The 12,163-nt window shown below is 41.5% G+C and overlaps 1 protein-coding gene across 1 annotated transcript in view; it reads right to left on the minus strand.

Annotated features, from left to right (window-relative positions):
- Positions 1 to 11,151: 11,151 nt before the first annotated feature.
- Positions 11,152 to 12,163, minus strand: part of Ppp3ca (protein phosphatase 3 catalytic subunit alpha) — a 277,153-nt gene continuing 276,141 nt past the window's right edge. Inside the window, exon 13 of the mRNA XM_050126830.1 lies at positions 11,152 to 11,937. Coding sequence (XP_049982787.1) covers positions 11,741 to 11,937 — 197 coding nt within the window. The 3' untranslated portion in view covers positions 11,152 to 11,740. The remainder of the gene's footprint in view (positions 11,938 to 12,163) is intronic.

Below are 12,163 nucleotides of genomic sequence, written 5' to 3' on the forward strand. Positions count from 1 at the left end.
ATTCTGCCATATAAATTGTGCTCGTAATTGTGCCCCAACTTGCTTTAGCCCTAAAAAGTTCTGGCATCCAATAACAGGAAGTCTGAAGAGACAGAACCACGCCACGGTGCCATGAAATAGCTCAAGGCTGTGAGTGACAGGGAGAGCGTGAGTCCCGTGTGTCCACCACCTCCAAGGACGGGGCGCGGCAGGATGCAGAGATGGATGGACACAAGCTAGTTAAGGAAACTGAGTTCCGTAAAGAACGTGCAGGAAACTAAGATTCGAGACTTGCAGTAACGATGAAGTTAGTGCTGTCAGGCAGTGTGATAATTCATTTTCTTCTCTTTCCTCAAGAAAGGAAATCTTCATGAAATGAACTGATTTGCTGCAAAACAAGTCATGGATGAAATGTTGGACCCTCTGCATTGGATGGAACCCAGCTGCAATGATACTCAGTCATCTGCTGTATTTATTGACCTACGTCCATAATTTCCACATGATAGCTATTCATGGCAGAGACCCTTGCTAATAGGAGGTCAAAAGCATTTGTTATGGAATTAATTGAGCACCTTCTAAGCTAGCTCCCCAATGCATCAGCTTAGCCTTGGGACACAGGCTCAGAGTTTAAAGTGGTAATGTCCCTTAGGAGAGAGAAAATGTCTTATCAGGGAAAGAAATTAAAACTCAGGGCAGATGGGCTGGTTTGTGATGGGGAAAGAGGTCAGGTGTAATACTGCATTTCATTTCGTTTCTAAAATGAAAAATGCCAACACATTGGCAGGAAAGTCTGCTCTTCTGATTCAGCCAAGGAGGTCAGGTCAAAACTTTATCTTTTAAAGGAATAGATCATGTAATTGGTTTCTTGAAAGTAATTGAAAGTTGGCACAATTGGAGAACCATTTCCCCCAGAGACGTACACGTCTTAAACTGAGCAAATGTCAGGACCAGACATTCAAAACCTAATGTTTGTCTTCTAATTCTCAAAGACTTTATTGTGTGTGTTTCCTGTAGACTTGTGTACATGAACTTTCCTAGGCTTATGTAAACGGTTCAGACCAAATGGCCCCTGATCGCCCGTCCCTTAAACAGAAGAGGAGTACAGAGGATAGCGGTGGATTCCACATAGATGGTCAAACAGCGATTTGAAGCCTTCCACATTCGGGATGCCTTTACTTCAGTAGTTTTTGTTAATTAGAGCCTGATTTTTTAAGAAGTGTTTTAAAATCAGCAAAATTAACTGTTTCTTTTCTAATACATAATTCTGTCTGACTTTGTACTTTCCATTTTTTATTTTATTTTTAATTAATTAATTTATTAAAGATTTCTGTCTCTTCCTCGCCACCGCCTTCCATTTCCCTCCCCCTCCCCCAACCAAGTCCCCCTCCCTTGTCAGCCCAAAGAGCAATCAGGGTTCCCTGCCCCGTGGGAAGTCCAAGGACCACCCAACTCCATCCAGGTCTAGTAAGGTGAGCATCCAAACTGCCTAGGATGCCCTATCATACAACAAAAGTATATGCTCAACTATGTTCATAGCAGCATTGTTTGTAATAGCCAGAACCTGGAAACAACCTAGATGCCCTTCAATAGAAGAATGGATGTATTTTCCATTTTTGAGACAGACTCCCTAGTTGAGGCAGGTACAGAGCTGAGCATAAGTCTGAATTTCCAATGCTTCTGCCTCCACCTCCTGAAAACTGGGATAATAGGTGTCTGTCACTAAGCTTATGGTGATCATAGCATGCTTGGCAAATTCCCTATCAACTGAGCGCCATCCTCAGCCTTTTAACTAGGAGTCTTAGCGCACTGGTGGATTCACTTAAAGGAGTAATTTGCTCAAACAGTACCACACTTCTGGTGCCAGCATTCTGAGGCTAGCCGATGGTGAGTTTGAGTGCGTTTGAGTGCAGTTTTGTGTATACAGCAAGGTCCAGGACAGCCAGACCTCAGTAGCAATGATATCCTATATCAATGGCCATTTTCCTCCCCCAGCACTCAGGAAATTGATTCTTTCATGACCCTGCTGGCCGTCTTCTTCACCTTGTTCGAACCCCACTGACAGACTGATCTCCGCTGCCTGGCACACTAGCTTGGGTCTTTTGCAGAAGGCCATAGAATGGAATAAATGGGCCCATTTTAATTAAGAAACTTCTGTGGTGGGTACCTATTGTGCTTCTGAGCATCTTGTGACAGCTGTTGCTGCAGACTCCTGTCAAGGCTGCTGTTTTCTTGCCTTGATAGTTTCGAGGCTTACTTGCTGAGTTAGAGGCGGCTTCTCACTCTGCGGCTGAAGACAGACTTCTTTCCTGGCAGATATCATGAGAACAGCCTCCTTCTCAGGTACAGCCTAACAACATTGCTCTCAGCCCATTTTTAAGGTGGAGTTGTCCCTGTGACAAAAGGGCGCTGTGTACACGGTGTTTACCTGGGTGTATCACTGTACAGTTTCTTGGGGTTGGGGCCTGGAGAAACAGGTTGGAAGATGGTTGATGGAGGTACTATGAGATCCAAAATCCTTTGTCTCAGATCCAGGATTTACCCTGTCTTCTGTCAGCGTGGATAGGATAACATCATAAAAGACTAACCAATCAATCAGCTTATATGTAGGTAATCCCTCAGGCCAGCAACCATTTTTAACGTTTCCCGCTCCAATGTGATTCATTATGTCTTTGCACTCATTGTTAGCCTATTAGTTTTTAAGGGCTGTGATATAAAAACATTCCGCAAATTTGGTGGCTTAAACAAAATATTACTTGGGGGCTGGAGAGATGACTCCTCAGTTAGGAGCACTGATTGTTCCAGAGGACCTGAGTTTGGTTGATTCCCAGCACTCACATAGTAGCTCACAATCACTTGTAACTCCAGTTCCGGGGTACATGACACCCTTTTCTGATCTCACAACATCAGGTGCACAGACAAGCTTTCAGGCAAAATACCTGTTTACACCAAAGTAATCTAAAAACTGAGAGAACTTACTGTCTCACAGGCCTGGAGGCTATGGTTTTGAAACGAAGAAAGCTGCTGTCTTTGCAGCCTGGATTAAATCCTTCCTAGTTTCTTATTTGGGGGGAAGGGATTGAGACAGGGTTTCTCTGTGTAGCTGTCTTGGAATTAGTTCTGTAGATCAGTCTGGTCTTGAACTCACAGAGATAGGCCTGCCTCTGCCTCCCGAGTGCTGGGATTAAAGGCATGCGCCACCACCACCCAGTTTTTTCTCTTTAAGATTTATTTATTCATATATTTCATATATACAAGTGCTCTGTCTTCATACACACCAAAGGGAATCTGATCCCATTACAGATGGTTGTGAGCCACCATGTGGTTGCTGGGAATTGAACTCAGGATCTCTGGGAGAGTAGTCAAGTACTCTTAACCACTGTGCCATCTCTCCAGCCCCTTCCTAGCTCCTTGCAGTTTGCCAGAAAACACTGCCACCGAGCTTACAGCTGTATAACCCCAATTTCTGTTTCCGAAGTCACATAGCCTTGTCCCAGCCCATCTTCATACTATTGTGTTGCATGGAGGCCACTTGTTCTTCCCGGGCTGCCCAGCTTAGATATGAAATAATCACAAAGAAACTGTATTAAATCACTGCTTGGCCCATTAGCTCTAACCTATTTCTATTAATCTGTATATCACCACGAGGTCGTGGCCTACCGGTAAAGTTTCAGCACATCTATCTCCATATATCTAAGGTAAATATGTAGGGCTGAGAGATCTTGCTGGTATGTACTCTAGAGGGTTGATATCACTCATGTTTCCACCAGGAATGTGTCAAAGATCCCATTGTCTGTGTTCTTAAAAGCATGTTTACCTGGTGTTTCCTAGTGGTTTTGTGTGTATTTGTGTCTATGCGTGTTACGTATGCCTTTTTCCTTCTATTCAAACAGGACTGTACTGGTACACAATTGCACTGGTTACCTTTCTGTCACTACAATAGAATAGCTGGATGGAAGGCAGCTTAGATGAGGGAGGATGCTTTTGCCTTGCAATTCTCAAGGTCAAACAGTCTGTTTGGGCAGGGACCATAGAGCAACAGGAACAACCAACTAGTTTCTCAATCAGGAAACAGAGAGGTCACATTCCATCTGTATACAAAAAGCAGAGGGGGGGGAGGAGAGAGAGAGAGAGAGAGAGAGAGAGAGAGAGAGAGAGAGAGAGAGAGAGAGAAAGAAGAGGGGCCTGCTAAACCCTCAAAACCCCTCCCCCCAGTGATGAACTTCCTCCAGCAAGGCTCCATTTTGTAAATGTTCTGTAGCCTTTCTGGAGATCAGGTATCCAAACAAAAGAGTTTGTGAGGGACATTTCTATTCAGACCACAAAAGTCTACGTGATTTTGATTTCTGTTTTCCCAGTCACCATGATGTTGAGTATCTTTTAATGTGCACATTTAATCTTCTTCATATTTTATTTGTTTTTTTTTCCAAATTTCTTCTTCATTTTAAAATGTGTTTGTCACTGAGTACATGAAGATTTGCACATATCCAGGCTCTTGGATAAGAGGTATAATTTGGTAACATCTTCCTCTAGGCTAAACCCTCTAAGAAGCAAGAAGAAAAAATAATTTTAATAGAATCTAATTAATTTGTAAATTTCACTTCTGGAGTTATGATTTCAATGTCATATCTTTGAAGCCTATACTTAGCCAAGGTCACAAAGATATTTTTATGCCTTCATTTAGTATTTTTTTTTAAATTTCATGTTTTAAAATGAAATCTACAACATGTTTTATTTTTATTTTGGAGCAAGTCACCTGAGACAAGTCAAATCTGTCAGGGGATCTCCAACTGTTTTAGTCAATTCTCTGAAAGTTACCGCTTGTCCCGCTGAATTGTCTTTGTACACTTCCTAGTTGACCATTTTTGGGTGTGTGTCTTATCTCTCCGCTGTTGTTAGAGTGTTGTTGGGTACTGGAGGCAGGAAGCTACTTAGATAAAATGAATTGCATCTGCCTTTGGGGGTGCTGGGGATTGAACAGAGCCTTCTGCATGCTACCACCAGGCCACAGTGCTAGTCCATGATTTAGATTCTCTTGATTTTAGGATCAGCTTGTCTATATCTTTAAGTAACTGCTATGAGTTCTGTTGGAAGTACATTGAATCTGTAAAATCCTTTGAGAACGGACTGTTCAGCTGCACTGAATCTCCCAACCTATGCCTTTGTCTCTTTTTATTTCTTTAATACACACACACACACACACACACACACACACACACATACACGCATGTGCGTGTACACAAACACACACACACGGCTCAGTAATCATAAATATCTTAATGAACTTGAGGAGGAAAGAAAGTCTCCTCCTTGCCTAGATATTTACTGTTTGCTCTTGAAAACTCTCTTAGTAAATTCCCCCTTGCTGTGTGTACCAACTGTAACCCACAGAGCCCCAAACTTCCTCTGATTTTTATTAGACTCCTATGTAGAAAGACAACCTCAAGCAAACAAAACATCATAAATATTTTGCTTTTGCCTTCTGGATTTACTGTGACCCTGCTGAGGTAGTGGTTACATTGCTGCAATAAGCAATAAATTCGGCTTTGCTGTATTTATAGGTGACTCTGCTGTTGTTTTCCGCTAGCCAAACAGTGTTGTGTGAGAAAGCAGCTCCAGGTATTACTGGACAGCTTCCTGCAGCCGAGGACAGATGCCAACATCCTGGGAAGGATAGGGACAGCCTAAGTCCTTGATGATATTACCCATCCACAAAATTAATCTCAAGCCAAATAGTCCCAGATAGTACTCTCAAATAATAGCAGTGTCTCTGTGGGTTGCCCAGAGTCTACCAGGAATATACTTTTGTGCACTGAAAACTTCTGGATGCAAACAATTCATCTGGCTGTAGCTGGTTGCATCTTTCACTCATATTCTTCCTATGCTCTACACAAAGTGGCTGACCTGTCTTCTTTGCTCTTATGTCTTTTCCCACGCTAGACCAGCAGCTCTCCAGCTTGGCCAAATCTCCTCTGTTGTCTACCTCAGTGTTTAAGGAAAACTACAGCCCCACCATTTCACTTACTAGATTCTTCTGAGCACATCAATGTTCTCAGCAGACAGCGCCTCACACACACAAGGTTTTCAGTGATGGAATACATAGACCTTCATGTAATTCAGCAGGCTGCTGGATAAAATGAACATATCTTGAGGGATCGTTTTACGTCTTGCCAAGTACTTCATTTACATGTGCCTTTTAATTCCCACAGAAAGCTTAAGAATCCATCACTCATTTGGCCAAGTATGGAATAAGATTTTATGAAGCTCCGTAAAGGTCTCACAGCCGTGCAGCAAGCAGCAGAGCAGGAACTGGCTGACTGCTCAGAGCCGGTGGGTATGTCTCACACAAGGCAGCCCATATGCACGGATGCTGACTCATGCCACTGTCTAACAGGGTGACAGAGAAGACTGGGCACTGAATTGTATTGTTCTGCTGGGCTTCCACCTAGCACAGACAGCTGTGGCATCTTTGGCATCTTTGTGCCCCATCAGGTCTTGCTCTGAGCTCTGGCACCCAACTCACTCTTCTGAAGCATTCTCCCAGGCTCCAATTGTCTCTTTTCTACAAAGACCTGCATTTATTAGCCTTTGATAGAACCTGTCAGAACTGTGATTAACTATTTCTCACAAGGATGTTAGCAGCCAACAAATGGCTTGTGGTTTCCTTTGCTAATGTGTTATCTTTTAACAAAATGCTTTTCAAAAAAAAAAAAAAAAAAAACCCAAAAACCTGCTGCTTTGAATCCTAAGGAGAGCTTCTCCCATGATAAACTTCAATGTCATTATACAGTCCTTTAAGGTAGGCTTACTGAGTATACATTCAAGAAGCATTTTGTTTCGTGTGGCGTGTGTGTGTGTGTGTGTATACATGTACATGCACATGCTATTGCATGTAGTTCTCTCCTCCCACTATGTGGGTTCTGGGTCGTCAGTGCCATTTCTTGCTAAGCTATCTTGCTGACCCTCAAAAAGGCATTCTTGAAACTATTGTCTCTGTAGAAACAAGCCATAATGGTGGATCTAACAGTTATGATGGGATAAGAGGATGTCCTATCTTGGCTATTGGGAATTGTTATGAGGAGTACTTGGACCTTTGATGGCAAAGAACTAATCCATTGTTTCTTAAATAGTTCCTGGATGGAGTCTGAAGAGTGAAGATACGCAGAGAAAATCTGCATTCTTGCTTTCCTTTTTCTTCAAGAGGCACCACCTCTGCCATATTTCAGGCCAAAACTTCAAGAAGAAGCAACCATTGTCACAATAGTATTGCACGTGAGTGGAGTAAATGCTGAAATGCAGGTAGTATAGGGTACCTCATTCCTCCCAGGAGGCAGTGTGTCTCACTCCAGTACTGAAGATGAACCCCACATCTTCAGGGGAAAGCCATTCCACACAGAGAATGCACGAGCGAATATCTAGAGGGCTGAGAATTCTATGGGCACCCAAGCACTGTGTGCAGTCCAACATAGCTGAAGACAAGAAGAGGTGAGACTGGAAAGTCAGCTGACTGCCAAGAGTCACAAGGTCACTCTTGCATGTCACCTTGAAGAAGCAAGTCTAATTCCTATAGACACTGTGGCATTGATAACAAACCTAGCCATACCTATCATTTGGGTATTGGAAACACTGAAAATTTAAGTCAAGCATCTCTTAGTCAAAAGTCTGAATGCTGAAATTTTGTGAAATACCTCCAAATATTTTGGACTTGGAGTATCTTAGATTTCAGATCGGGGATCCCAATGGTATACACACCCTTACTAAAAGATCTCAAAAATCCTAAAATTGGAAACATCCATGTTTTTTTTTTTTTTCTAAGCATTTTGGACAAGGGCTACTCAATTTGTATAACTTGGAAAGAATACCTTCAGATTGGAGTTTAACTCAACTTTGTTCTAAGATCTCAGCTTGTTAGTTCTACATTTTTTCTTCCCTGCCAATCTAGAAGAAATTCTTCTCAGCTGGCATCTTTTATCTATCTATGAAAGACACCCAAAGTATAGGATATATAGAGGGCTTTGTTAGCTGCAGAGCGCATCCTCGAAACAGCATGACTGCAGACACCATGTTTCGAAGGGCTAGTTTAGAGTGAGTGATTGATAGGATATTCAGAATCTTCCTGTTGCAGGGACACTTAGTCCTGTGTTGTGCCAGGGACATCTGGCTATGGTCAGGTTACTCGCCATCCTTGAGTTCAGCTCCTCTAACCAGACACAGTGTCTAACCCATCCAGCGCAGCTTCTCTTGGAAGGCACTTAAGATGCCAACTCAGGGCGTCTGTATCAGAGCCTTTGAGTGAGGCTTTACTCTCAGGAGTGCAGGCTCATTTGAGAGCCACTTCTCTGTCACGGTAAGGAGGTGTTTTCCACTGTCAGCATCATCTTCTGAAACATCATCACTAAGGTGACTTTGTTTCCCTAGTACATTCCCTCAGTCTTCCTTAAAACAGACCCTCCATCATTCAGCACAAACATCAAGAAGTCACTTGCCTCCTGACAATATGGTCACCAGAAATAGGTATATTATTTCTTAATTTTGTACCCTTTGTTACTATATATGCATTAAAAATGAACATCATTAGCAATATTTCAGGACAAAATGATTCAGAGGGCTTTCATAGCATCAGAGGACCATTTTCTAAACAGGTGCCATGGACCGCTCAAATGTTCACAGAGACCCTAAGTGATGGGTGGACAGGTGCCATGGTGTTCACAGCGACCCTAAGTGATGGGTTACAGATGCCATGGACAGCTCCAGTGCTCACAGAGACCCTAAGTGGTGGGCTGCAGACAGACTGAGACACCACGCTTGATTCTCATCACAGGTGAACCTATTAACCTTTTTATTTTTTTATTTTTGAAAAAAAAAAACATGTAAGATGAATGTACGGACAAGAAAGCCTGCCGTGGCAGGACTAGCAGATCTAGCTCTTAGAACTCCAAAGACTTCATACAAATTCAGCAGAATTGGTAACTTGTGATAAGTGAGTCACGCTTGTCCAGGCAACGGCAGCTGGGGATCAGAGTGGCTGTGTGAGTGCCCATACATATGTGTGTGTGTTTGTAGCCAGGCACCCAGACAGAGAAGGCATGAGTCCAATAGTCTGTTCACATCTTAAAGAGACAGGACTAATAACAAGGGTTTGTAAGTGTTGTTGGTTCTGGAGAAGACCTTCAGCTCTAAATAAATTTATTCGACAGATGAAATTATAATGTGAAAAAAAATACAGTGTCTCTTCCCTAACACTGAGCAAAAAGACAAGCAAAACTCACAGAAACTGCTTCTTTCAGTGTCAAATGTTTATTTCTATGCCATGGTTTCCTTAGCACAATTTGCAAAAGAAAGGAATCCAAAAAAAAAAACCCAATTGTTATTAATAATAATATTTTTGGGATATTTTCTCTGCAGATAGAAGAAAGAAAATACACAAATTGGTACCAGAATTATCATTTCTTTCACACCATTCTAGCAAGCTGCATCTTTTTCCCTTGGATGCCACTTTTGTTTAAAATTAGGAAAATATCCACAGGGAAAAAACAAAACAAAACAAAACAAAAAAACGTTTTGATTCATTCAAATAACCCTGGGGAAGTTTTTGTCAGCGAATGTATCTTTGTTTTGGTACACTCTATTACTGATTGTCATATTCTTATTATTTAATATAATAGGCATAATTTATTACATAAACAAAGTGCGTTGAAAAACGAAAAACGCTGGAAATAAACTGAAACGTGATGTCTCCTAAACCTCTGTGTGGAACTAACTGAAGCAAGGGAACACAAACTTCACGGCACTACAAACGCAGCTCTCCTCTGATGGAAATGTGCCTAGGAGACTCCTTCTCGCTAGAGCGGGGGTGGGGGGTATCCCACACAACTGATACAACCTGATAACAAACCGGTGATTATTTCGTTTTTAGTTTTCAATGAAAAGGAATGCTTTAGTTTCTTAAATAGGTCCTGCATTCAAGGGAGCCAGAAGATGGCACCTGCTCTCTAGGTAGACTTCTCTCGCCTGATTTTTGAGACGCAAATCCACCAAGACTTTTACAGCAGAAGTGGGTAGCACTCCTCAGATCACGAGGCCCTTAGGAAGCAGCCTGTCCTAAGTGTGCAGGGTGGTGAAGGGCCAGCACCCGGAGGACACCACGGTGGCTGTGCACAAGATTCCCTTCAGCAGACTCAGTGAAAGGATGAGCGTTCTTTAAGTTCATGCACATTTTATTGAATAGTAATATAAAATGCTTTTTCTTTGTCATGGTTACAGGTGCATGCTTTGACTGCCAACATTTCAGAAGTCAAATTACAAAGGCAAGGCTTTAGGCTGTAGTGAATGACTTGGGCACTTATACAATTGTTAAAAAATATGAATGGACTTTTGTTGGTTGTTGTTGTTGTTTTCAGAATGAACCAGTTGTAACCCGTAACTAATATACAAAGGGAAAAAAAGTGAAAAAAGTACATATTTTTTTTGTGGCACATGACAGAACAGAACGAAATAACTAAATTGTTATGACATTAACGGTTACCATGCATTTAGAGTTTCACATGTAACTACAAACTTATTTAAATTTCACAAAGTTTGCTAAACATGCCAACCATCTATGTGTGCACTGACAAGCTTATGTTAAAAACTTTTAAGAATACTCTCCCCTTTAGATTTTTTCAAAGCTTTTTTTTTTGATTACAAAATTTCAAAGGCATTAAGCATTTTAGAGAATATAAAGTATGCCAGTATACATACATTTCCAGTATATGTCAGACCACTAAGCGCATTACAGTCCCATACAGGCCGATACAGCCATTTTATTTTTTTTTCTTAAAAAACATGCATAGGCAGATTTTTTTTGTTTTTGTTTTTTACAGAATATAGATGCTTCGTCACTGCACTATGGTGTCGTGTTCACTATACTTAAAAATGCACCACTCATAAATATTGAATTCAGCAAGCCACAACCGAGACCTGATTTATCAACAAAACCCCTAAATATAAACAGCAAAAAAGATGGGTGTAATTATTCCAGTTTTTTTTTAAAACTTAAAGAAAATGTATTCACTGCCAAATTAATAAGTGCTCTATGGAAAGAAGGGCATTCAAGCAAACTAAAGGAACCTGAGGTAAGCACGAGCTATACAAAATTAAACTGTCCTTTTTTGGCATTTTAACAAATTTGCAACATTCTTTTTTTTTTCCAGGTTTTTTTTTTTTTAAAGACTGCCTAATTCAGTTTCTAGCCATTGTCTGACGTACGTAGCAAAACCTTATCAATAAATAGTCCTTATTTAGTTTGTACATCATTGTTTTTTGTTGTCGTTAAAAATGTTTGATCTCATCCATTTTTAGTGCTGCACTGTAAACGTACAATAGAGTATAAGAAATTAGACAAAGTTTTCGTGTCCAGTAACAGAGTAAAAGGCCTTTCATTAACCTATCTAGAAGTCCCCAGTGTAGTAGGAAAACACGTTCACTTCCCTAACATTGCAGTATAGACTAGCATTAGCTTTCTTTTTAAAACCTTTTTTCCTAGAAGCTTTTTTTAAAGGCATACCCAAAAGAGGTGTTTAATCACCACCCTCACCAAAATATAGTTTATTATCTCTCTCCCTCTTTTTTTTTTTTATTTCATGATAGTGTAAACTGAATCCAATTCCTGGCCCCCAGAGCAAACAAGCTACCGTCAGAGGCAAGAACATCCAACTGCTGAGATGCAGCAATCCCATCATGACCTGCAGCTCAAAAAAAAAAAAAAAAAGTGAACAGGAAGTGGTCACTGAATATTGCTGCTATTACTGCCGTTGCTGTCCGTGCCGTTAGTCTCTGAGGCGAGAGCCTTGTTGATGGAGTTAAGGTTGGCGTCGGAGGGCATGGCATCTCTGCGAGGCGGCATCCTCTCGTTAATTCGGTCCAAGCCCTTCGCCTCCTCGAAGCTAGTGATCTTATGTTGTGGTGAAAATCCTTTGATAGCTAAACAACAAATCATTAAGAAAAGAGAGAGAGGGTTAGGTGAGGTGGAGCACCACCCAGGGCACCGCGGTCGTGTCGGGTGAGGTTAGAGACTTCGGAGTGGGTGGGAGTCCTTTGGTGGAGAACAGTATGACGGGACCTGATGACGACACAACAGACTCCTTACCATACTGGAGGGAACCAAGGGTTTGAAACAGCCAATGTCTCTTGCCAACCAAAATGTCCT

This window comes from Alexandromys fortis, unplaced genomic scaffold (genome assembly GCF_014885135.2).
Source record: "Alexandromys fortis isolate MF-2015 unplaced genomic scaffold, M_Fortis_MF-2015_v1.1 scaffold_274, whole genome shotgun sequence".
In the NCBI taxonomy this organism is placed as follows: Eukaryota; Metazoa; Chordata; class Mammalia; order Rodentia; family Cricetidae; genus Alexandromys; species Alexandromys fortis.